This window comes from Nelumbo nucifera, chromosome 3 (genome assembly GCF_055504915.1).
Source record: "Nelumbo nucifera cultivar China Antique chromosome 3, China Antique-T2T, whole genome shotgun sequence".
NCBI classification, from domain to species: Eukaryota; Viridiplantae; Streptophyta; class Magnoliopsida; order Proteales; family Nelumbonaceae; genus Nelumbo; species Nelumbo nucifera.
In genome coordinates this window covers 37,772,831-37,799,852 of record NC_142651.1, presented here as the reverse complement: position 1 = coordinate 37,799,852, position 27,022 = coordinate 37,772,831, and the positions used below count along the sequence as shown (strand labels likewise).

Here is a 27,022-nt window from a genome sequence, read left to right as displayed (position 1 = left end):
TATTTTCCCGAAGATAGGAGATCGAACCAGAGATTATAATGTAGGTTAGGGGTGATTAGACAATGGGGGAATGGTGAAAGTCCAGGGATGGTGACGGGAGAGAGAGAGGACGTGAGGAATAGACGAAGGGGGAGTCTCATGAGAAATATCCTATGTCAAAAATTATTATTGTGTTGTCTCTACCCTTTTATATATATATAGAGGAAGTCAAGGCTATAAAGAAAAAGAGTTTTTTACGGAAAGAAGATATTTCATTTTTTTTGAATATTAAGGGAGCATAATTAGAGAATCATTTTCATTTTGGATTCTCTCCGTATGTAATTCTTTTATATTTACATGTCGTGCATGATGTTATCGTTCGACGGGCGCGCTTTTATTAAACCCATGTGGCGCTTTATCACACGCATAATTTATAGACACACATGTAATTGGTATTTATTCCCGATCTTTTGTGATTCTACAGTTCTGTAGTGATCACATGTCCATTGCAATTTTGCACACGTCTAAAGCTCATTGCAAATCCGCGCACGTCATATAGATCATCGCAAATTCATACATGTCTAAGCTTTATTGTTGGTTTATGCATGTCTAAGGTTTATTGCGACCCATTTCGAGTATGAGTTCATCACAAATGTGCAATGGTTTACGAGTTCATTGCAAGCATATGTGTAATGTTGGTTTGACACCCTCTGTACTTTGATAGTCTTAGTGACCACTATGTACCTACAACTCCTTTAAGAGGGTTTTTAGTTTCAGGCATTGAATTTTCGATCAATGGCATGTTGACCTAGTGGGACTAGTTTGGATTGCAATTTTGTTGAATATTACCCACAAATTCTCAACCCAAACCGTTTGCAAATTTGATTATAGAAACTAATACATCTCTTGTCTCCTTCAAACCCTCAAGCAAATTTTCGTTTGAATATTGGGCAGGAATTGGATTCTTTGGCTTTGCCCTTCTTTGCATAACCTCTAGTAGGGAGAAGCTTGCCTCAGTTCCTTTCGGTAGTGGTGTCATTGTTGTTGTTTTTGCTGGTGGTGTTGCTGTCAAAGAAGAAAAGGTTGAATAAAAGGAACAAGGGAAGTGAAGAGAAGAGGGATTGAGGGTAGTATTGAGTTTTGAAAATATTTATACGTCACGAGGTGTCATGTGTGTACGGATTTTGACGGAACATTAACAAACGTTAACGATAGGGGTAGAGCTAGTCAATTGTCAAAAACAGTAAGGATACTTTAAGACAATAATCAAACAGTAGGGGTAGAGTTAGTCAATTAGCTAAACCTTAGGAGTATTTTAAGAAATTTGCCATTGTTTTTTTTTTCTATTTCAATACTCACAAAACAAAGACTTCCTCTTCATGCTATCAGCATATGAGTGTAAATGATATCAAACTATTTGATTTCGAATTTGACATTTGATATAATCGAATCGAATTCAGATGGTTCTATAAACTTAATGGTTGAATACAAATTTTATATCATGTCGGCTAATTTATCGAATTCAAATTCTTGTTGATCCAATTCGATTATTATATAAATTTAATATATATTAATTTAAACTCAAATGCCCATTAGAAAAAAGTGACATATTTGCTAAAAGGCTGCAATGATGTCACCATACTCATGTATGGATCTGAAGTTCTCGACTCTTTCTCTCTCTAGTTTTTTATGTTCTTTGCAACTTTTACATGTTTAAATAGATCTTGCCATTCACTAGATCTGCCGAGTTGCAACCATCAATGTTTAACATTTTCTACAATTTTTTAAGAATGATAGGTGATTCATCCATACCCAAACAATAGTGATGCATCCATACTTTGAGGAACAACAAGTGATCCGTTCTAGCGTCTCTAGCATCACCCCAACAATAATTGTTTTCGTTTTCTTTTTTCTCTTGTTCCATGTCTTGCTGCTTGTTAGTTTTATTTATGGAGGACATATGGCATGAAGCCATGAACAATATCAACATCATAGGTGCTTCTTCCTTTTCTCTCAATGCATATATCTACGTTAGGGTTTTGAAGGAAAGGAATTGGTCGAATTTGAATCTAATTGAATATTTAATATTTTAATTGATTTTGAATTCAGTTGGTAGTTTTGAATATTCGATTGATATTTAATCAAATTCGAATTTGAATATAGCCTGATTTGATTCGAATTTACTCCATTTACAAGCTTAGTTCGGATGATGAAAGTCAGAGTCTCAAGCCATGTTGAAGTAAGAGCTTTGGGGGAACAGTTGATGGAGGGATGATTCTAATTTGGTGGTGGTCCATGCTTCAATAGATACGACAACACCATCAAACCAGTTTCAATGAAAAAAATCACTTGGATTTTATTTTGAAAATTTTAGAAATAATGGAAGGAAAATTTGACATTTTGCTTTTTCTAATTAATATTTAATGACTATGGCAATTGTCATAAAACTTGTTTTTGGTATTTGGTGCCATGCACCATTAAAAAATTCCCATTGACCCTCTTTTCCCCCAAAGTGCTGGTTGTGGATTCGACATCCGCATCAATACTAGAACAAACCAATTAACACACCAAGTTAGCCCTTAGTTGGTAATTGTCTGAAAACTTAGGGGTACTTTAAGAAAATTGTCATATTTATAATATATAATATATTATTTATTATTTATAATATAATATTTTATATGCATTGCTAAAATTTCTTATGGTTTAGCTAATTGATCAAGTGTACCCTTACTGTTTGAAAATCGACTGACGCTACCCCTACTATTTCTGACTATTGTCTAAATTTTCCAAGGTTCGTTAAGCATGGATGGAAAAAGTCAAATGTTCATTTTACCTTTTAGCTCAAACACTCGGCTGATCTGTGAAGTTACACTTGTATCCCTCATTTTAACTTAACTCTAACGTAACTCAAATACTCGACCCATCAGCTGAACATGTCGCTCGAAAGAGGGATGGAGCGCCATCGCCAGTGACAACTACCGAACGACGGAGGTCTGATGATAAACCCTAATCAAAATGGTGAGGGTTTTGTATATTGATCACTCGTTTTTTTGGTTTCTTTAGCATTAATAAACCCTAATCAAAGCGGCGAGGGTTTTGTATACTAATCCATGTACACAAATTTTGGTCGCTTTTGCAGGGGGTTCTTTCGCTTTTACATGCGAGGTGGGAGTATGCAAAGGTCGAGCGGGGAAGTCATGCGCAGGGGCGTGCAGGGTGGGCATGTGCAAGGGCCAAATGGGGCATGCGACTGTGTAGTCAGGCATTTCTATGAACATGTGTCACATATATATATGAGTTTATGCTGATATGAACTCAGATGTGCACAGTTGCCATGCGAGAGTCTTCAAACCTGAGTAGTACCTCTCGTGCTTCTCCCATGCAAATACGTCGATGCAGACCGCGGTGCTAGTGCCGGTGCCGGTCCCTCCCCTTCTCCTCCTCGAGCTGATACAAGTGAGTGGGTCAATCATATGAGGTTACTTTAAGGTAGACTTGAAGGGTTACATGATGGGATTTTTGAAAGGGCATTTTTGAACATAAAAAGGGTAATGTTGGGAATTTTTAAAGTTATAACAGTCATGTGATGGCACATTTGAATGGTTTATGACCGGACATGAATGGTGAGGGAAGATTTAGACAATGGTTAGAAACAATATGATCTCAGTCAAATTTAAAATAACAAGGGTACATTTAGTCAATTAATTAAATTATAATGGTAGTTTAAGAAATTTATCCTATATTTATTTATATATATATTTATAAATATCAAAAAAACCAAAAAATTAACAACCAATAGTTAACCAAACTGATCAACCGATTAACCGATTTACTTCAATTCGGCTTTTATTATCAGTTTTCCACAAACTGGTTCGGTTACTGAACCGTGAACTATCAAAGCTGCGTTTTGGCGGGGAGCCGGGGATTAAAGCAGCTTTCATAACTTTTGAGTTTTGAAGCGGCTTCATTGAAAAGCTCAATCAAAACCGAAACCCTCTCAAACGGGCTTTAAGAGCTGGAACGGAAAATCTCTTCGACTCTGCGCACATGCCATCTAGCCGCACATCGGAAATATCTTCCGTACAAGTTGTCAAATTCACGTGGAGATGTTCTCAAATTGTGGCAGGATGTTCGTGCCAAAGTGTTCGCAGAGATCTTGCTTTCAGGAGATCCCGTCTCCCAATTAGCCACCCGACTTGCCATTCAGCTATTTGGATCTTTTGGTCCCGGTTGGACTTTGAGGGTTTTGTATCTTTCGTATGCGATTTGTCTCTGTTCCAACACTTTTCTCTGAAGCTGTTCCCTCAAGAAACCCTAACTTCCGTCACTATTTGCTCGAGTTACTGTTTGCGCAGATTTCTGTCGGTGAAGGAAAGGAAATAATTGATCGACAGCGGCAGGGCATTCATACTCTTGATCTTGGTATGATGTTCCGTTTTCTCTTCCTAGTTTTTTTTTCCCTTTTTTAATTAAATTTTAAACATTATTTTTCGTTCATTTGTTGCTAGTTGGTCTGGGGGGCGTTATCTTTTAAAGATTCGATCATTCGAGTGATTATTTCTTTCCCATCCTCCTTGTACGGATGCTTCGGGGATTATATTTTGTAATACTTTCTTATACGACTCTTTATCGTCTCACTCAAAATCATCGATTCGTTAAAGGGTTACTAAAATAGACGGTAATTGTTGTGTTCTTATAGATTTATTGAGAGAAGTGTAGTTCATTGAATCGCAACTTGACTCTGTATGACGAAATCTTATTTGAATGTTGTTAGCGAGCCAACGTTGATATGAATTGTTGTGTTTAGCATTCAATTGGAAGGATTAGCTCGTACCCATCAAACAGTGACTAGTTGACTACATAGAACAAGCGAAGACTTCGACTTCAACAACTGAAAGACGAGAAATAAAGCATTAGGAAAAAACAAGTTCCAGGATTGGAACTTCTTGGAGTTTCTATTTTTCCTTTACTTTTTACAAGTAAAACCTAGAAAAACAGAATTTGTTATTTAGTAAACGGTTTTTTTTTGCCTTATGGCTCTTCGCTTATGTTTAATTTAGGAACAATTTCATTCATACTCTTAAATGAAGCAAAATGGAAGTTTTGTGGAGGGCCTTGCCCTTTTCCTCCTTAACTAATCTCCTAGAAGGCTGTGAGTTATTGCTAATATACAGAGAAAAGCGGGATACTGAGAGTATATATTGCATATTTCTCCAGGTTCTTTTCTTGCAGTTGTAAAGAAAGCTGATTAAGGTAAATGCGCATCTCTTTTGCCAGCCTTATTGTGTGTAATAACACGGACACTTTCTTTATGATAGATGAAAGGCGCTGGAACAAATAGGAGCTTTGCAACCATACATAGGGGTGTAGAGAGGGAGTGGGAGAAATCAGGGTGGAGTTTTGTGTATTTTGATCTCATGCTCACGATATCATCTGCGCCTCTGCATAAATCAGAGAGGATGAGGAGATAAAAAATTTATTTCAAATTTATTATAGCTGTGGAGCATCTTGGAGCATATGAGCAATGGAGCTTGTGGAGCACCATTCACATCGAGGATTGCTCTCTTGGTTTGCTTCATGGTTTTGGTTTTGCTTTGATTATGTTCTCGTAAAACAGTTTCATGGTGCTCAGAAATAGTTTAATATCATTGGCTGGAATGATTTGATTTTGGATGAGAGTATAGTCATCTTTATTATGATGTGCCTTTTTGTCTGTGCAGCAAAGGTTGTTTATTGAAGTTTCTATATTATTAGGAATGAGTGGTCGTTCAGCTCGCACAATCTATGTTGGCAACCTGCCCTCAGATATTCGAGAGTGGGAAATTGAAGATCTATTCTATAAGGTTTGGTTGGCTATTTCTTTCAATGTTGCTTGAAGGATTACTATTTATGCATTTTTGTCACCTCTGCATGGCATTCAATTAATGGTACTGAGTTGGTATTGACATATACCATGACTGGCATGGATTTGTTTACAATTTTGTATTTGGCACATTATTTGTGATTCTTGATAAATTTTCTCATTTTCCTTTTTGCTATGGATTTGGTGTTATTTTGCATTTGATGATTCCAGATCTGTGAGTAATCTGCAAATGAACATGCAGATCTTTTAGTGACAGCCTTATCCACAACTTGCAATTCATCATGGCAATGAGACACAAGTCATCATCTTTATGTTGAAACCAGTTAACCACCTTATAAACCTACTTCTTATCTGGTCAACACTTCTCTGTTTCACAGACAGAAACCACATTCTAGAGTTCGGACTGTTGATGGGGTATTCACTTAAGAAATCAAACAAAATAGAAAATATTAATTGATTCGGGTGTAAACATGTGTGATCTTTGTGCTAAAATTACTTAAATATTTGGATGGTGGATTTCATTCACTAAAAGAAGACCAACCCAACAAGTGCACTCACTTTTTATCAACCCAATTAATCAAAATTTTTTTATTATTTTGATCAATAAATTGAAATTTTTATTGAGATGAATAAAATGGTTCTAGACAATGTATTGGAACACTGCAGAAAGAGAAAACATAATCTCAAGTTCACCTTGCATGGCCTGAATTTAAGGATTTAAAGCTTACCCATTTGGCTTGGTTTTGATGCCATTAAAAAGAGCACTCGACTGCCTGACAACGTGCCCCAAACCCAAATTATGTGATCTGGACACAAGTCACACAACTTGAGCAAGTTATTTTTCATGGATGTGATACAAATAACTTTGCACACTTGCATCTTTCACTTACCAAATGATTTTGTTGATCCTTTAGCTAAGATTGATGCTTGAGGGGATTCCATAAGTTTTCTATTCTATCTAAAAATGAAGGGCTGTTGCTTTGTTCAAATCTGGGAGCAATAGTTTTGCACAAAAAAAAAGCCAATGGATAGGTCATATTCAGTCCACCCTCCCAAGAGGCCAAGGCCTTGGATGGGCAGGCCCAAGATTGGGTTGTGATCCTTCATAAGAAGTAAATATGGGAAAATACCCAATATTAGTGATGGAAGAGAGGATAAGAGTTACGTTGGCAAAGCCAATTGAGAGTATTCTTGAGGTTATGTTTACATACTTCAAATTTTACCTATTAAAGGGATTATAGGGAAAGAGATAAAAATGAAAAATCAATGTGCGAGTTTCTTGGGAAAAAAACAGATTTGTAAGCTCTGGTGCTAATATGTTGTTGCAGTGATTTAAAAGGCATTATAGGGAAAGAGATAAAAATGAAAAATCAATGTGCAAGTTTCTTGGGAAAAAACAGATTTGTAAGCTCTGGTGCTAATATGTTGTTGCAGTGATTTAAAAGGCACGCCTAGGTGCACAGGCGCACCTCTTTCAAAAGGCGCGCGCCTGGTGCGCCTAGGTGTGTGCCTGATGCGCCTTGCGCCTCAGCCCAGGCATGCGCCTTTTTAAAATTTTGCGCTTTTTGCTCATTTTTGAGTCTAACGGCTGGGCTCCGAGATCCCCCTATTTGCTTATGTTGTTCATTCATTCATTGCAATAAAATATCTTCTTAAAAAGCAACGAAAGTTGTAAAATCATTATTTTTTATGTGAGAAATAAGACTTTCGGACCCTAACATGGACTTGTTCGGGCTTGCCTCGAGGGACTTGCTACAAAGGCGACTCATAGAATCAAGAATGCAATATGTTTTACATCACATTAACTACTTGAAGCAATGCAATTAAGGAGAAAAGAGATTATGGGTTTTACATGCTTGAAAATGCTTTATATGCTTGCTTTTATTTTTAAATTTTCATTTGAATACACTTTACATGTTATGTTTATGTATTTTAATTTTAGATAATAGGTTTTTAAATCATTTATTTTAAAATTTAAGTTTATATTTTTATTAACATTATGTTTTAATATTTTTAACTTTTTTTGCATTTTTTTTTGAATTTTTGACTTTTTTTATTTTTTAGCTTTTTTTTTAATAATTTTGCGCCTTTCTTAAAAAGGCGTGCGCCGTCTTGCGCCTCAGGCACAAATTGGCCCTTGCGCTTTTTTTGCGCCTTGCGCTTTTAAAACACTGTGTTGTTGGTATATAATGGGAGAGGACCTCAAGGGAGGGAGGGATAGATTTTCTTGATAATGATCCATCTCTTCGTTTCTTGTTCTTATGTTTTAGGGATTTGGAATTGCAGCCATAATAAATACAATGCTTATTTTAGCACTTCAGCAGATGTTTTCTCCACTTGAAAAAGGAGGAAAGATCATGTGGATTTGTGTAAATCTATGATTCTATGGTCCATATAGGAGGAGAGCAATTTGCTAGGATATTTTCTAACAATGGGTGACCATTAGATGTTAGCCTGTTGGTCATAATTTTCAAGGCACCAAGGTGAAGTTAGGTGACCGGGAGGGGGCGCCTGGGCAATTTTCTTTTAAAAATAAAAATCATGAATCCTAGGGTAGTTCTGTAGGTTCCATTAGTGACTAGCAACCATCATTCATTAATAATGATCTATAATTTTCATAAAAAATTATAAACTGCATATTCAAATATAGAAAATCCGCATACTAGTGAGAAGAAAAAAGAACAGAGAAAAGAAAATTCAGAATATATGGGCTGGGCCCCTGTCTTTCTCTTAGGAAAAGAAGAAAAGAAAAGGTGGAAGAAGAAGAAGAATGTGTTTATTAGACAAACTTTTAAGTTCTTCCTAGCTATTGGTTCAAGTTTTTAAGTCTTTAAGGGTTCAAGACAGCATATGCCAACATATGTGTTGATTGAACCCTAACAAATAAGAAAACAGTACAAAGAAATTGGTATATAAACCCACAAAATTAATATTTTAGTTTAATAATGCCTATTTTATTAGTATATTTTCAAAAAATTAAGAATATAAAAGTAGTTCATCATGTACAAATTTGCTTGGCGATATTAAACAAGGCGACCCTCCATGAGCACCTTGTTGCCTAGGTGTCACCTTGACAACTATGCTATTGGTTGTATATAGATTTCCATGAGTGAAATGATTTGAGGATGAACCAATGTGATAGCTCATTAGTTTCTAGAAATGTTGTTTAGACTTGGGCTTTGCATGTGCAAGGTGCAACCAATCAAGAGGAAAGAGAAATATTTCAGTAATACGCAGGAAAGTAAGAATAAGGATGAGGCTTTTATTGGGTTTCATGTTGGGAGTTAACAAAAATAGAAATAGCAGTTGCTGATAACAAAAAAAAAAGAAAAAGAAAAAAAGTACTTCCTATCATTATGCAGCAGAGATTGGAATCTAATGGAGGATGAAGGCATGTTCCACCAGTAGCCTTTGATTATGAATATTGGAGGATGTCTGCCTTGTTAGTTTCTTTTGGTTTGTAAGATCATAAGGCAAAGTTCTACAATACCACCAGCATATCCACACCAGGAGTCTCTAGAAATTCTTCATTTTGATGCACTGTAATCGATTACTAAATCTAATGATGAAATATTTCCATTTTCTTGCTCAGGATGTAGGTATGCTCTTCATCAATAGCTCCTTTCTGTTGATAAAAAGAGAATGCGGACTACAAATATTTATTCCCTCCCCCCCTAAAAAAATCAGTTAATTAGACTTCAACTAGATAAGTTTTTGCCTTTGTTGAGTATTCAAAATAGCTAATTGGATTATTTGGAATAGTTTTATACTAAACCTTTTTATAATGCACACAACAAAATACTCTAGAAGATAATTTAATCTATATTGCAGGCTGAGAGTTGGTGGGTTTGGCAATTCTTTTTTGTAGTTAGGTAAATATTTTAAATATCTTAGAATATTGAATCGTGTAAAATTTGTTTTTCATTTGCTGCAGTATGGTCGAATTTTGGATATTGAGCTGAAAATCCCTCCTCGTCCTCCTGGATACTGTTTTGTGGAGGTATTTTCTCTTCTGACAATTTTTATGCTTTATTACATCTAGTGTCAAAATTAAAAAACTTTTGCCTATGTTGTTCAATAATGTTTTGCTCATCTCTTATGTAGTTTGAGAGTGTTCGAGATGCTGAAGATGCAATCAGGGGTCGAGATGGCTATAACTTTGATGGCTGTCGTTTGAGGGTAAGGATTTATTTGGCACTTGAATAGTTCTCTACTGGAAAGATCTTTGGAATTAATTCCCCAGTGTACCCTGCTGGTGGTGCCAATGGACGAAGGTGTAAAGATCTTTGGAATTATTTCTCCACTTGGACCTTCTGGCAGTGCCCATGAGTTATGATCCTACTTTAGCTGTAGGGGAGGTTCTCAACTGAAAAGAAATGGAAGTGGGACCCTAGAAAAGCCATCATGTGAAGGCCCAGTGGAAAGCCATCTTTTGGATGAAGGGCATTTATGTTTCATTGAGCTAGGACCTTGAATAATGTGATAAAGTGATGCCTCTCTAGTGGCATTTTGATTTTCTTTATATACTGTAAATTCTAGTCGTATGAAATTTTTGTAGAGCTTGTACCTATTGAAGTTGATTCATGCTTTTGGATGCCCTCATTCACATAATGAGCTTAGTGAGATGTATAGAAAGAAAGTCAAGCTTGTAGGGGCAGGGGAACAATGAGCATAGTGTGATGGTGGAATAACGAAGATCCTAACTAGATAGGGGCCTATTTATGTGTTAGGCTAATAGAAATATACTAGTGGGGGACCCATGCGATGCTCGGGCTTTGTTAAAATAACTTGAGGCAAAAGGAGTTAAGGTGCAGATTGAATAGGCCTAACCCGAGCCTGACCCAACTCAACCAAAGATCTTGCATAGGTTGGGCTTGAGTTTTCAAACTTCAAGCTGGACTTAGGCCAAAAAATTGAAGTCTAACCTAAATTCAGGTTGAGCTTGGATTGAGGGCATGGGTAGTCCGAGCTTGATTCAATCAATTTGAGCCCACCCAACATTTTGTGGTATACATATCTACATATTATCAATATATTCTACCTAGAAACTGGGCCACAAAGCTCAACACATCCAATCCTAAGGCCAACCCAAGATGTTGGGTTAAAGCTCAGGTTAAGGCTAAGTTGGTAAGCCCGACTTGTGCAAAAGCTTTGGTTGAGCTGGGTCGGGCTCGGGTTAGGCCCACCCAACCCAAGCTACAACCCTAGCTCCTTTTGCTTCAAATTCTTTTAACAAAACTCATGCATCTCCACGGGTCTCCGCTAGTAATTAATAGCACTAATTTTATTTTATAGTTATTTACAATATTATTAATTACTAAAAAATAATATTTTAAGGTATTTTTAATTATTCACAAAAATAGTTAATAATGACTTTTAAATTTTATAATTAATATTAAAAAATGAATAAATCTATAGTTATTGTTAATAATTCTTAATTATGAATTAATAAATCTTATACTTCTTATTTTATAAAAAATATTACTGTTGTTAATAGTAATATTCGGTAATATTATTAATTAATAAAACTAATATTATGAATTATTAAAAAGTAATAAAATAATTAATTTAATTATTCATGTAAATAATTATTAAATTTTAAAATTTAATCTTAATAAAATAATTTTTTTTTGGTAATATGTCACTAACATTATAATTATTAAAAACAGTAATATATTTTGGTATTAAACTTTGGTAATTCTGAAATAATGATGAACATATAAAATAATAGATTTTTAATTGAATCTTGGGAATTTTTAATTAATTAAAATAGTAATGAAAATAATTAATTTAATTATTCATGAAAACAATTATTTTTAAATTTTAATATTAATAAAAAATTAATTATTATTGGTAATTAATTAATTTTGGTAGTATATCACTAATATTAATTACTAAAAAAGGTAATGTATTTTGGTAATTCTTAATAAATCATGGATATAAATAATAGATTTTAAGTGAATTTTGCTATTTTGTAATTAATCCTGAAAATAATTAAATAATGTTGGTAAACTATTACTAAATTGTTGAAAATATTAGTAATTAATCCTAAAAATATTAATAAAATAAAAATTAATAATTATTAGAAATAGTAATATTATTTAGGAATTTTTAATTAACCACGAAAATAATTAATTAATTTTGGCATGAGATATAACAAAATAAAATGAAATTATTAATTATAAACAATTTTTAATATACCATTCAAAGTAAATGGGTTGGATTAATGAAAACCGAACCTTACCCGATTGATAGTGTGTGGGGAGGGAGAGAAAGAGAGAGAGAGTTGTGTCTTAGTTAGGAGATGGCGTGGTGGGAAGGGAGAGGGAGAGAGAATTGAGGAGAGAGCAGCATGGGGGTTTGGAGCAAGGAGAGGCATGGTGACGTGGATGGATGGATGTGTAAATATTGTATTAAATATATAATAATATTTATTATATATCAAAATATATTTAAAATATTATTTGCATATTAATTTTCCTTTATTTTAATAAATATCTTTCTGAAAGTAAACTTTTAATTAGAAAATGTGATTTTAATTATTATCTGATAATATCATTAAATATTAATAAATTGACAAAAATTACTGAAAATGTAAAAAATAAATTTATATTTATTGAAATAAAATTTTCAGTGAAAAATGATCGATAATTTTAATTAATAAATTTGTATTTATTAATATTTTAATTAATTATCAAATTTTCAGTAATTATTGATTTCAATAATTAATTTTCAAAACTTTCTGAAATTAAATTACCAAAATCAGTAATTTTCAGCATGTAATTTTTAGTAATTAAAATTTCCAATTTACCAAAATTACAAAAACAGTATAGTTTAGGTGTTGATAATTATTGATTAACATGGTTTTCGAACTGTCGTTGACCCGAACGGTCGGATTGTTCAGCCTGGGAACCATCTAGGCAACCGATTCCGTTTTACCCCAAACCCGGTCCCTGGCCAAAAACTGTTGAATCGATCAACCCGAGTGGTCGAACCGTCGACCCACTCGACCCATTCAATGTTTTTTGTCCGTTTTTAAATTTTAATTATTTTTATTTATTTTTTTAATTTATTTTGTCAGAACAGGCCGTCCGTTCGGAACGGACGGTCGAACCGTCGACCCGGAAACTGGTGGCCAAAACAGTTCTGGTTCCAGGTTGTTTTTAAAACATTTATTCAATAATATCAATAATTATTGAGAATATAAAAAGTATTTCACAAATTAATTTAACTAATTAGTTTTACCATGTTTTTTGGGTTTTTAGTTGGTTTATTGAGTATGTAATATAGACTAAGAGTTGTTTTAGAGGAATTTTAGGTTGGAGAGATAGTTTAGGAGAATTTTTAGGAGGGGGTTGGCTAAGTGTTTTGGGAGGGGCAACTCCATGGGCTTCTAGAGGGAATCTTGCACCCCCTCTAGAATTGCTCGGTTTGGGTAACAAAGCAAGGAGAGGGCTGCTGACATGGCAAGCTCTACTTTAGTATATATATATATATATATATATATATATATATATAGACGTGAATAGAATAAAAATATTGCTAGGATTTTCTTTTTCGCCTTTTTATGTAGACCAATTCCAAGGTGACCATCCCCTTCCTGGGTTAAAGTTGAGATTGCTCATCCATAGATGGGAAAGACAGGTTTACATGACATTTCATTTTTTTATAAGATTTCTTGCTTTATTGTTGTTGCAGGTTGAACTTGCCCATGTTGGTAAGGGATCATCTTCAACCGATCGTCGTGGTGGTCATGGTGGAGGTGGTGGACGTTTTGGCAGTGTTTCACGCCGCTCTGAATATCGAGGTTCATTCATTTTTCCTCACTTTACATATGACTTGTTGCTTGACCTTTTGTCCTTTATATGTCTTGGTTCTGGTTTGCTATAGAGTATGGGTTATCTTGGATGGTGCTGAAGGTTTTCTGGTTTCTAACTATGTAGTTGTTGTTCGTGGACTGCCTTCTTCTGCTTCATGGCAAGATTTAAAGGTGGGTTGGGGGTGTTATTACTTAATCACTGGTCACACAAGTTTTTGAGTTTCCAAAGCCTAACCATAAAAACTCTGCTCATGATATGTTTTATTCAGGATCATATGCGGAAGGCTGGTGATGTCTGTTTTGCCCAAGTTTTTCGTGATGGTGATGGTATGCTTATCCAATAGTGTTATACATATTACAGGCAGTTTTCGTGGTACAATAGGATGTTATTTATCTCTGCTAAATGGTATACAAGAATGATTTGTGTAGTAGGAGCAACTCCCTTTGTTATGTGATGTTTCTTGTTTGGACTTGGAGAAGAAAAGAGAAGAAGGGAGAGTGATGAGAGAAGAAAAGACAAAAGAGAAGAAGGGAGAGTGAAAGAAACAAAAAGTGTGAGGCGTCAACCTCTATATTACTACTTGCGATTACAGCAGTTGTTTTGGGAAAATCTGTGATCTCTTGTTGTTTGGGGTGGATTTTACACTCACCCTCCTGTAACCTTTAAGTTTGCCTTGATAAAATTACTTTCTACTGATAAAAAAAGTGTTGGGATCAAGTACAGAAGGCAACACGGCAGATGAAGAGGAGAAGAGAGAGACTGGTTGATTAAAAAAGAAGAGAGAGAATGGGAGAATAGAACACCCAATTGTAGGACTGGTTTTGAGATCCCACTATTTTTTATAATAACTTCTTATAACTAAACATTATAATGAAAGTTCTGCCCTTGATAAGTTGGTTGGGACAGAACCTCAATAAAATAAAAGACGTAAGACCCAAGGCCCAGTAACAAATAAGTAACATATGGCCTAAAAACTGAGACATACGACAACCCAATAAAAACATATAAGTAGGAACTAATCTTGGTTCGATCTCTTAACATTACTTACAAAGCTATCTGTCACGAACAGTAAAATGACGAGAATGCCCCTGCTTGTACAGAAACTATAAATAATAGCAAACAATAAAAAAGAAACCAAACAACCCAGCCACAAATAACATATAATAGGCCCAATAAGCTCACTAGACAGAAATAAAGCTAATCCTCCAACAACTGATATTTTATAAAACTGATTAATTTAAAAAGTATTGGGAAGTGGCTCTGCAGTTTTGTTAATATATGCCACAAATAACATATAATAGGCCCAATAAGCTCACTAGACAGAAATAAAGCTAATCCTCCAACAACTGATATTTTATAAAACTGATTAATTTAAAAAGTATTGGGAAGTGGCTCTGCAGTTTTGTTAATATAGGTAACATGTTCTGAAGAAGGAAAACTTGCATCATCTCTCCTAGTGTGTGCATCTGTGTCTTTACATATTTGCTATATGGAACCTCTTTTTCCTTCATTTGGACTTGGAGTTCCTTAGTCTTCCCACTTTGATGCCAAAGACTTGGGGCTGTTTGGCAAGTCTTTCTAGGTGGATCTTTCAACAGCCCAATAGATAAGAAGACGACTTAACCTTTGGGGTCTTGTCTTTAAAGATCAAGACTATGGTTCATGTCATGGTCTACTGGGCTGTTAAAAACAGATGGGAATGCTATTTTCAGTGTGGAAAGACCAAAAGCTTCATTTGAAGCTTCCCGATTTTGGCTATTTTGGTCTTTCTGCATGCTCATCTTTGGGTCTTTCAGTCTACATGATACCAAATGGAAAAGACCATTTTTAGTCTTTGAGCTTTCCACAGACCAAAAGGCGTGTTGAAAAGACACAGCAAATGCCACCTTATTCAAACCTATCTCGCTCTCTTTCCACTAAAATCAAGGTTCAAAGTATCGATACGATACGCATATCGGCTGTATCGTATTGGTGCTTAGAAATGGCTGAAAGACTTTTTTTTTAGTTTTTTTTTTCAAATTTTGGTTTTTTGGGAAGCTAAAAACATGTTTTTTATTATTAAAAAAATTGGGGTTCCGAAACATCTGGAAACAGGCGTTTCGGACCGTATCTTTTTCAAAAGGTACCATATGATATGCCCGATACGGGGCGTATCGTATCGATACTTTAAACCATGACTAAAATAGGGAGGATTATCTGATTATGCGAAGACACACTGGAGTGGCTGTTCTATAGTGTTTATAGAAGTTTCAAGAGTTTTCAGCAATCAGCTCCTCAAAGATTTTAATTGGCCTTGTTGCAAACATCTATACCATTGAGTTGAAAGGTACTTCTAAAGATTCCATATTGTATGGATGGCAACTACTAGCTAATTTGGTCCAACAAAGGACTACTACTTAACTTTGGAAACTGTTTCTTAGGCAATACAGGGGGTGGAGGTGGCTTTTTTTTTGATAAATGATTGGTAATTTATTCATGATAATCAAAATGAAATTACAATACAGCCTGCCCAAAGGAGAGGCACAAGCTGGTACCTCTCCACAACAATAACAAAGCACTACATCAGACTAAGAAATGAAAGTTTACATAGCTGCCCAGAATAAATGTTCCCTTGATACCCCTTGCTTAGCTAACCCATCCGCTGTGGTGGAGGTGGCTTTAGGAACTATGATGGATATATTCTGCTTAGCTTTTCTGGCATAGTGAGAAGGTCCTTGATGGATGAGACCATTGCTCCTCTTTTTTTTCTTTTGATGAATCCATTGCTCCTCTTCAAAGGGCTGGCATCCTTTGTTTGGTTTGAGCTTTATAATCACAGGAGATTCAATGGTTATCGGGTGGATATCTTGGAGGAAGATCCCTAGCAATTCTAATACTTTATTAGAGGCAAAAGCACTCTATCATCTAACCTGGACACCTCATTTATATGGGTGTATAGATGAACAAATGCATAAATTGAATTGTTGGCTAGAGGTGTGGGCTGGTCTGAACTTGAATAGGGGGCTGCTGGCTTGGGGTCTCAAGATCTGGCTTGAGTTCTGTTGTATCCATGGTTCAAAGCATCAATACATCGTATCAGGGGTTTGAACCACATGCTTCCCTTTGTTTTAGTTCTTTTTCTTTTCAAAATTTCACAGGGGCCGGTCTTAGCAAGGCCTATCCCCTGAAAATATTATAAATTCAAAATATTTAATGTTTAGCATATCAGGAGGGCTGATATGAGACGATGCACCCCAATATGTGTCAAAATTTTGAATCTTGGTTGTATCTGGTTGGGGCTGGCAACTGTATTATAGGTTTTTCAGTTCCTTTGTGTTATTTGTCATAGATGGAAGAGAAGAAAGGAAGAGAGCAAGTTGTAAATAAAAAAAGTGGCAGCACTTCGCTAAAAAAAGTGTGTGACAGCACCCAAACCAATGTTTTATTAAGTTTAAAATTAAAAAGACAGAAATACTCTTGTGCCACACATGTCAAAATGAATATTACAATACTTCCCTTGATCAACCATATCCAATTTGTTACAGAACTCATTATGGTGCAAGTTAATCAGTAAACTTTTTAAGTAGACCTGTTCATGAGCTGGGCTTTGGGCTCAGTCCATGAACGTTTTTCACTGTTTCGGGCCAGGCCCATTCAAATTTTGGCAAAATCTCAATCTGAGCCCAGTCCATGAACATGTCAATTTGTAAATACGTCAGCTAACTTCTTAAAGCTTACAAGAGGAAGGCCCTTTTCAAACTTTTCAAATTTCATGAATTAAGCTTGTTAACCTCTATACATTTAGTCCTATCATGCTGGATTGTGTTGTGGGCGATGCTAAGGGCAATAGACATAGAACCAGATATAGAAAATCCCAACTTATAGCCATCAAAGTATTTAAGCACTGTACTTAAGCCATTCCATGTGCCATGACATGATATTCTACCTTATCACTAGATCTTGCAACTATGTTCTTCTTGCTTCTCCAAGTCACTAAATTTCTACCGACAAAGGCGTAATAACCTGTAGTAGATCTGCAGTCATCAATTGATCTTGCCCAATCAATATTCATGTACACCTACACCCATGCTTAGGGAATGGAAGAATGCATAAACTAACTAAACATTCCAATGAGAAATGCAATATCCTTCTAACCTTTGGGACTCTTGCATCTAGTAACATTTCTACACTATTTCCCCATATGTTATGGTTGAGATCCTGACTTCCTTGTGCCTTTGAGGAGATCTAGGATGATTTATTTCCTATATAAAATGAAGATCCCTTTATGAGATCTGGTAACTTCAATTCCTAGGAAAATACTTTAATGGATGCATACACCTTTCAATTGCTAAATTTTGGATGCCAAATTCTTGTAATAACAAATCATCCTGTTCGTTGTGATAACAATATCATGCATGTATCACCCCCATGACATACTCTTGAAGTGTGTTATATAAGCCTAGTGGATCAAACATTGCTCTATTTTATTGTAAAAGGTAATAATGCATGGTTCATGGTCTACATTGAAAAAAAAAAAGTGCCAAAAGCTCCTGAGGCATTAGTGTGATGGTTACAAGTAGACTCATTTGACCTAGTTTATGGGAGGCAATAATGCAATATGACTAGGCAGAAGGATTTTGTACCTTGAACACTTGTAAAACTTTCATGATCAATATATTTGCATTAGATTATAACCATAATCTCTCTGTAGTCTGTACAATGTATCTCAGTTATAACCCAAAAGGTCAACTTTTGGATTCAACATTAGCTCTGGTTGTCTCAGACATTGCTTATTTTGCTATTGGTTTTGATTTCTATAGTTTCTGTGCAAACTTTTACTGTACTAAGGTGCGGAGTGTTGTTTCAGGAACCATGGGTCTAGTAGACTATACAAATTATGAGGACATGAAATATGCTGTAAGCTATCATTTTTATTGTTTGCATCTTTGTGGTTTAATGCATTTGGCATTGTGTTCAAATTCAAAAACTTGTCTACCAATAAAAAACAACTGATGTTTCATTCTGTAATACAGATTCGGAAGCTTGATGATTCAGAATTTAAAAATCCATTTGCAAGGGCTTATATTCGGGTAATTCTTCTATTTCTATTGTGTTCAAGTCAATGCATCACTAGTTTTTTTTGAAGAATCAAGAAAAAAATTTCATTAAAAGGAAAAAGAGTTACATCCTAGCATCCTTGGTTGTCTAGACGACACGCTGCATATGTTCTCAAAACTTCAAATTGAAAACGATTCTACATTATAAGGCTGTAATTCAAGGGTATTCCAGAAATTTTCCAACAAATCTGCCTTAGATACTTGATCAAAATCTGGAAGTTTGAGAACCCATTCTGAAATCATATTTGTCACCGCAGCTACCATGTATTCAATGTTGTTTGATCTATTCTCAAAAACTCTTCTATTTCTCTCCCTCCATATAGACCAACATACTGCAAAAGGGACACAACACCACATCATCTGAGCTCTCTTACTGCCTCTGAGTTTTGGCCACAAAGAGAAAATTTCTGCTGAAGTTGATGGATTAAATCCACTCACCCCAAATAGAAAAGAGAAGAACTTCCATATGGAACTTGCTGTACTGCATGAAAAGAACAAATGGAAGACTGTTTCTTCCTCTGGTTACAGATATAACACCAGTTGGCAAGATGTAAACCTCTAGATTTCAGGTGAGCAGAGGTGAGGATGCTGTCATGAGCTACCAGCCATGCGAAAGCTTCTACCCTTGGGGGAACTGGGTTACCCCAAATTCCTTTTATCTGGTCCGAGATTCTGAGCCCTTTTCTTCTCTTGTTAAAGCTTTGTAGATTGACTTAACTGTAAATCTGCCTTACATTCTTTCCACCAAAGGCCATCTTCTACATCTCTAGAAATTCTGGTTCCATTCTAATTTTTCCAGAAGCTCTTCCACTTCTTGATCTAGAAGAGGCCTTCTGAACTTTGGATTCCAGATCAGCTGCTTCCCTCTCCACTCGTAGCCATGCGAAAGCTTCTACCCTTGGGGAAACTGGGTTACCCCAAATTCCTTTTATCTGGTCCGAGATTCTGAGCCCTTTTCTTCTCTTGTTAAAGCTTTGTAGATTGACTTAACTGTAAATCTGCCTTACATTCTTTCCACCAAAGGCCATCTTCTACATCTCTAGAAATTCTGGTTCCATTCTAATTTTTCCAGAAGCTCTTCCACTTCTTGATCTAGAAGAGGCCTTCTGAACTTTGGATTCCAGATCAGCTGCTTCCCTCTCCACTCGTAGCATTGGGCTATTGAGACTTGTTGTTCTGTTAAAGCTTTGTCAATGCATGACCAGTTTCCTGTACACTAGAAGAATAGTTTCAAGATTTGACAATTAAAATTTACCACTAGTGGTTAATGTACAGGAATTCCATTGTCGCTTTTCTATTCATTACTATGATTTTGCATGTCTGCTTCTAATTCATAAGCCAAATTGAAGTTGTTGGCAAACAAAGGTGAAATGACATGAAGCTAAGACTTAACAAGTAATAAATGCATAATATGCTGCATCTTTTCTGTTTTTTTCCCCTTAATCCAAAATTTGACACCAAAGTGCTTCAGACATAAGGCCATTCCTCCAAGGGCTAAAACTGGCCTATACATCTGGTTGGAACAATGCCATTTGTGGAAAGAGATTGCCAGGTTATAGTATGTTGGTTTGCGGGTTGCAGCATGAATAGAGGACCCTTGGTTCCTTATATTCCCGGTTAAAGGAGCAAACGTTTTTGCCTCCAACATGAACTGCTCTCTGCTTGGTCAGGTGGATAACTAGACCAGAAAATGGTTGGACTTTCTCTTACTTTCATCAACAAAATTTTGATTTCCTGATGCTGAAAAAATAAATTTATGAATTATTAAATAAATGAAGCTTGAATGCAAGGAGTCTCCTGCTATTTAGTTTAATGGGCTTATGCTTCTATTTCTTTTTTTGTTTGTTAACTGTTGCAGGTGAGAAGCTATGAAGGTAGTCCAGCTAGAAGTCATAGTCGGAGTAGAAGCCGCAGTAGAAGCAGAAGCAGGAGTATAAAGAAGAGTCGGAGGTATCATGCTGTGCATGGCATTTTTTTGTGGTTTACTTAATTTTTTTTCTTATTTTCATGTCTTTCGACATAGTTGATGACTGTTTCTTCACCTCTTTATCAGTAAATCATTGGATGGATCTGCCTCTAGATCTCCATCAAGATCTAGATCTGCATCTCCTGCCAGGTATTTGGTTGTTGTACTATTATTTTCTTTTAAGAGCTATCATACCATTTCAGATGAATTTTTGCCATGTTGCAGCTTGCTTGGTTAATCCATCTGATCTTGTCTTGAAAATGCAGATCAAAGTCAAGGTCAAAGTCCCGGTCAGTCTCTCCACACCAGGTAAGCTCTTCTCCTTAGTTGAGAAACAAAGAATATTACGTTATTATTTAATATTCACAGCTTTCTTTCTTGAACCTTTTACGTATGGGTTGTTCCATGTTTGGATAAAGCCCTTGCTAGGGTTGGAGGCAGGGGCAGAAAATTTATTAGTCTGTTCACATTTTATATGCATAGAGCTTAGAGCTAGTATCGATTTATGCTATTTCTTTTACCAATAAAGGATCAATGTTATTTTTTTTTTCTGTTCTAAGTGAAACTGATATCTACTATTTCCCCACTGGTCCTGCTCTGCTTTTGATGTCTTACTATTAATCACTCTATTAATGTTCATGGTGGCATACCAGACACCCTTAAATTTGGCCTAGCCACCACTAGCCACCCTTTTGCTTTCCTTTACAATTCCCATTTAAGGAATCAAACCCCAGAACAACTGATTCCAAGTGACCCCTTATTAGTTATCACATCTGCCACACAATTGGCATACCTTGACTTATAGCTTTGATCCCAGATCCTCTGGCAATTGCCTTATCTCCCTTGTTATGCACCCATAAGACCATGGACCTGTATTGGTCCTCCTTAACCAACCAAGGACCATTTTGGAATCACCTTACACCACCAGGCTGCAGGCTGTAATAATTAAGAGGTTTAGCTTATCCTCATACCTGATTGAACTGGATTCCCCAAGACTGTTTTAAAAGCAAGAGGTGCAAGAAAAGCACAAAGGACCTTTTAGCGTTTGAGGTGCAAAGCGCAAGGTGAGGTGTGCAGTTGGACAAAGCAAGCAAGGAGTTTTTCTTTGAAAAGCTAAAATAAAACAAACAAAAATGGAAAACCTTACTTTTAAAAGGCATTTAAATAAAATGTGTAAAAATCTTATTGGATCAAATCAAAATACATAGACATAACATACAAGATAAATTCAAAGTAAGAGTAAAAGCAAACAGATCCAGTTGCATCACTTGAAGTAACTAATATGATGTTGGAGGGCAATTGGGCCCAAACAAGCCCATGTGGAGGTTTGAGGCCAGCACCCCCAAACCTAGATATTAGTTTTTTTTCTCTTCTTTAATGAGAACTTTTCCATTTGATATCCTCTCTGCAACAACTAGGTCTTCAGGCAAGGTTCAAAGTATCAATACGATACACTCCGTATCGGGCGTATCTTATGGTATCTTTTGCTCCCCGATACACCGATACAACTGTTTACTGGTGTTTTTGGGGACCCATTTTTTTAAATTATATATATATATATACTTGTAACTGAAACTTGAAAAAAAAAACTAAAAAAAAAGGAGTATTGTTCGAAGTACCAATACACCTCTGCTGATACACAGAGGTGTATTGATACTTTGAACCTTGGCTTCAGGTAGTCAACTAGTGCACAAGCATCAAGAGAATGTAAGCTAGAAGTTAAATAGACCATTAGAAAGGTTTAGAACATATAAAGAATGCATAGAAAGTACTAGAATAAAAAAGGTAAATTTATAAAATGTATGTGCTTGGGCCAACATGCAAGGTTTACCAGGTTCAGGTGAGGTCAATGCCTCAAAATGTGCTTTGCCCCTTTACCTAGGTACACCTAAACACTGCCTCAAGCTGCACCTATAAAATTTTAATTTGGTAAAACCAGATTCTAGAGGAGACCAAAATGGGGGAAGGTGTATAGATCTGTTCTAATATAGTGTTTAAATGCCAATGCTTTTGTTTGTCAGAAAAAATGCTTCTGATGTTTTCACCTGATGTGGCGTGGGGTGGGGAGCGGCATTCCACCATCCTTTTAATTTAGTAGTTTGGCCCATAAATAGACCTACCATTCTATCCAATTCTGAAGTCTGTTGGGGTTGGTATATTTTTATCCCTCTTGTTTGTGGAAGGGTAGAAAGTAGCAGATTTTGATACTGCTGCCTCCCTAAACTGACAGATATCCGTGTTCAGATTGATGAATATTTATTTCATTTATCACCAACTCCTGACATGAAGTATCAGGTGCATTTTCTATTCAGGAGTTCCAATTTGCCATTGATCCATAGTTGTCAAGGGTGTCTAAGTGACTCTGGGCAACAGTGGGGTGCCTAGGTGATAAGAATTTCATAAAATAAAAAATTAAAATTTGCCTAGGCCCCTAATTTTATATACCATTCAGCTTGCATTTTAATTGAAAAAATAGCAATTCCCTAAATTTCCTCTCAAAACATGGCAAATCATCATATCTTGGACATTAGTATTTCAAGTATATTAATTTCATATCAAATTGGCAACTAAAGAAAGTTAGATTTTTTTATAATAAAATTTAATATACAGCAAGTGAAAGAGAAAATATTAGTATAAAAAAATTCTTTTTTTTTGTTGTTTTTACATATATTAGTAAGATATGAACGATATTTTAATGAAGCTCCTGCTTTGTCATTTTTGTAATTTGGGTGGGTGCCCTGTTTCTGCAAGTCAAGGCATTCAGGTTGGGGGTGCAGCCAAGGGCACCTAGTCACCTAGGCAACGCAACACCTTGACGACTATGCACTGATTTTCCTAATCATCCTTCCATTCCCAATCCCTATGCATCCTGTTTTCTGTTTTTTCTTTTTTTTTTCATTCATTTGTTTTTTATGCCTCTCTGTGTGGTCTTGTTACTGAAGTCAGTTCTCCTTTCAGGCGAGATCCGGCAGTGGTTGAGCCTCCGGTAGGTATTTTGGAGCATCATATTGTAACGTATGTGGATCCCATGGAAGTGTTTCAAATGTGATGTATTCCTCTCTTGTGCCATGATTTCAAGTCATGACATAGGTAGTCAAGACAGGTGGTTTTACCATATAGGTCGAAGTTCAAGTCACTTTTTGGTTTATGTTTCTTGCTACTGTTTTATTATTGATTATTGACTTGTGTAGTAATTTACAGTGCTCAAAATAGCCTTTTGACGTATACATATAGACGACTTTTCTCCTCTATTCTTTTTGTTTTCTTTTTCCTCCGCTATTGCTCAAATATCTCTAATATCGTAATTATTACCTAAGATTTGTCTTATCTTTTGCATAAATAGTAAATGCCTTTTGGCTTGTATTCAACTATTCATTGTCATGGTAGTTTGTGCCCATTTGTTAAGTGAATTAATGCATTGGCCATGGGATAAAGGGAACTCACATCGTCTGTGAGAAGAGTTCGCCTTTAGTCCAGGCACCCTCAGTCAGGGACTCGGGGCACTCGTAATTGGAGGATGTGCCACTTGTTCTCTAATATGTGTAAACAGTTGAAGCATGTGAGGGATGCTTCACACCGTTGGTCAAGTAAAACCCATTTTTGAGTATTCGTTCTCTTCTCCCTCTCTCGCCCCACTTTCACCCGGTGGCGACTTAACATTCATTACCGTTGGCGACAAACAACCATCACCGGCGGATGGATCAACCTCAGGGAGAGGTTGCTGCTTGCAGCCTTGTTCCCTTAAAACTGCTCTCACCATGGTCATCAGCTCTCTGTTACAAAGTCTGGTCTTGTGCTCCTTCAGCACCGTCTGAACAATGTTACTAAATGCTCCATACGCCTTGTGGCTCGTCTCCGTTGTCAGTCGGATTCATGTCCGCAGATGTCTCGTTCGCCTGGCAGCCGTTGAGAAGAATGCCTGCATCTGGGTGCAGAGACTCCACCAGACTCCACTCCATTATAGATTAGACCACCCCAGGTGCCAGTTTTCCCAAGGCTGCAGTCGGAATCTCACATGGGCGCTTCTACAAACGCACAAAACGAGTCTATCTCACAATTTCCGGCAATCTATAATGACTAAATAGAAAGATCACCCTGAATATCTACTTTGTTTCACCACAGGTGAAATGAATCCAAATTTTTTATATTCAACTCCAAGAAAACAATACTAAGAATAATCGGAAATGAAGAACGAGGATTTCTTGTTTGAGTGTAATGATCCCACTTCAACATCTAGAAAATTTTCACAAAATTCCATTTTAGAAGACTCCATGAGGATAAGAAAAAAAGGAATAGCAGAAAGACAAGTTGAAAATGAAATGCTTCAGTTGTCTTGCACCTTAAACCACTTACGAAATTTCATCCTTTTATCAGCAAAAGCAGGCCCTCTCTATTCCAACCAGTTAATAATTCGAAATCTATATATATGAAAACCCATAGAATGTATATAAATGAAACAGAGATTTTGTAGGAGAAAAAGGAAATGGAGGATCAGGATGATGAAAGTTCATTTCTTCTCTACATTCCAAAAAAGGGAAATTTACAGAAAAACAAAGTTTCAAAATGCAGAATAGAACTCAACATCTGAACCAATCTTTCATTAAATAGAACTCAACAAAGTTTCCGCCATTTCATTAACCCCAAACCCCCCATATCCTCTCCCCAATAAAACTCACAAATCTCCTTACTGAACCCTTCTCCAAATCCTCCGCTTCCTCACTTTCGCCTGTCTCACCACTGCAGACCTCCAACGTTTCTAGATTATCCAGCTCCTCTCTTCCCGAAATCTCTTCGGGGCGGTTCCCATCATCCGACCCCTCGTTGCACACTCTCTTCTTTTTCTCTTTTTTGTTCTTCGTGTTCGTCTTCTGCATCAAATCATCTTCAAAAACATCAATTATCTCATGAATCAGTGTTGACGATTAGGTGAAGAGTCCCAGCGAACCCAGTAGCTTGTATAGCACTTGAAGCAGTTGCAGTGAAACGAACTTGGGTGGTCTTCGGAAAGACTCTTGTGGTTGTTTCTACTTCGACCGCCGGAAAAGCTTCCCGAGCTGCCGGAGCAAGAGATAAGATAAGTCAAGATTTCCCTATCTTCCAGTGACAGCGCCAGGGTGAGTGTCAAAATCGTCGCAGGAAGGAAAGTGAGCGGGTCCGAGACGACAGTGGGTGACGGTGATGGGGGAGAGAGGGAGAAAAGAACGAGTACTCGAAAAATGGGTTTTGCTTAACTAACAGAGTGAAGTATCCCTCACATGCTTCAACCGTTTTACACGAATTGGAGGACGCGTGGACTGAAACCGAACTCCTGTGAGAATCGAACACGACCCTAAGCCAGCACTTGACGGAGTCCCGCTTAAACTCTCAAATCCTTTCATTTTTTCCTTCGTCTCTAACCAATCTCTCTCTCTCTCTCAAATCCTTTCATACTTCTACCACTGCTACCAACCGTCGGAGATCACTGCTACTAACTGCTGGAAACCACGCTCATCCTTCCTCCCCCTCTCTCTCTCCCCCCCCCCCCCCCCCCCCCCCCTTTTTTTTCTTACCATCACAGAATCAGTGGCCTGCCATTCAACAACATTCAAGATGTCAGGCACTTACTTGTGTTTCTCCTCGAGTAGTGCCAGGATTTGATTTATTCCATTCATTAGAGAATATAATGGCACATTGGTCTTAAGGCATTTTACATCAAGAACCGCTTGATTTTGTCTACATTGATTTGAATCACTTATGTTTTCGTTCTTTCTTTTGTGCCTCTTATGAGGCTGAGGCTTTGTTTCCCTTGATCTTCTCTCCTGAATAAAGATAAACGTTTTTGCAAAATGAACATTTTGAGGGTTGTAGAAATGTGAGAGTTGGAATGGATTCTCTCCTGGCTAGGATTTGATTTATTCCATTCATTAGAGAATATAATGACACATTGGTCTTGAGGCATTTTACATCAAGAACCGCTTGATTTTGTCTACATTGATTTGAATCACTTATAGCTTCGTTCTTTCTTTTGTGCCTCTTATGAGGCTTTGTTCCCTTGATCTTCTCTCGTGAATAAAGACAAATGTTTTTGACAAAAAAGAAAATGTAGAGGGTTATAGAAAGGTGAGAGTTGGATGGATTCTCTCCTGGCTATGTTGGCTGTTAATGGATCAGATTCGGCTATATTTGTTGGGGACTTTGGGACAATCTAGATAAAATATTGTTGTGTATGTCTTTTGATATTAGTGGGGATTGTAATAGAGTTACTCATTATGTAGCTCTAACTAAGCCTCTAATGGTGAAAATCTTTCACTCTGTATTA

The 27,022-nt window shown here is 36.5% G+C and overlaps 1 protein-coding gene across 7 annotated transcripts; it reads left to right on the top strand.

The window, feature by feature from the left end:
* The first annotated feature begins 4,111 nt into the window (after positions 1-4,111).
* On the top strand, positions 4,112-23,975 carry LOC104593794 (serine/arginine-rich splicing factor SR34A). 7 transcript variants are annotated; one of them, XM_010253823.2, is made up of 15 exons: positions 4,265-4,401; positions 5,197-5,232; positions 5,298-5,559; positions 5,700-5,822; positions 9,777-9,842; positions 9,947-10,021; positions 13,541-13,649; positions 13,786-13,832; positions 13,931-13,988; positions 18,509-18,558; positions 18,675-18,731; positions 20,617-20,708; positions 20,812-20,874; positions 20,991-21,033; positions 23,683-23,975. In XM_010253823.2, exons 3-15 carry the CDS (start codon positions 5,497-5,499, stop codon positions 23,701-23,703), a joined length of 867 nt encoding a protein of 288 aa, XP_010252125.1. In that variant the 5' UTR covers positions 4,265-4,401; positions 5,197-5,232; positions 5,298-5,496; the 3' UTR covers positions 23,704-23,975. The 7 variants fall into 7 exon arrangements, with proteins under 7 accessions (XP_010252108.1, XP_010252117.1, XP_010252139.1 ...); XM_010253815.3 differs by lacking the exon at positions 5,197-5,232 and having other exon boundaries at positions 4,126-4,401; XM_010253830.3 differs by lacking the exon at positions 5,197-5,232 and having other exon boundaries at positions 4,149-4,401; positions 5,298-5,547.
* The last annotated feature ends 3,047 nt before the right edge of the window (positions 23,976-27,022 follow it).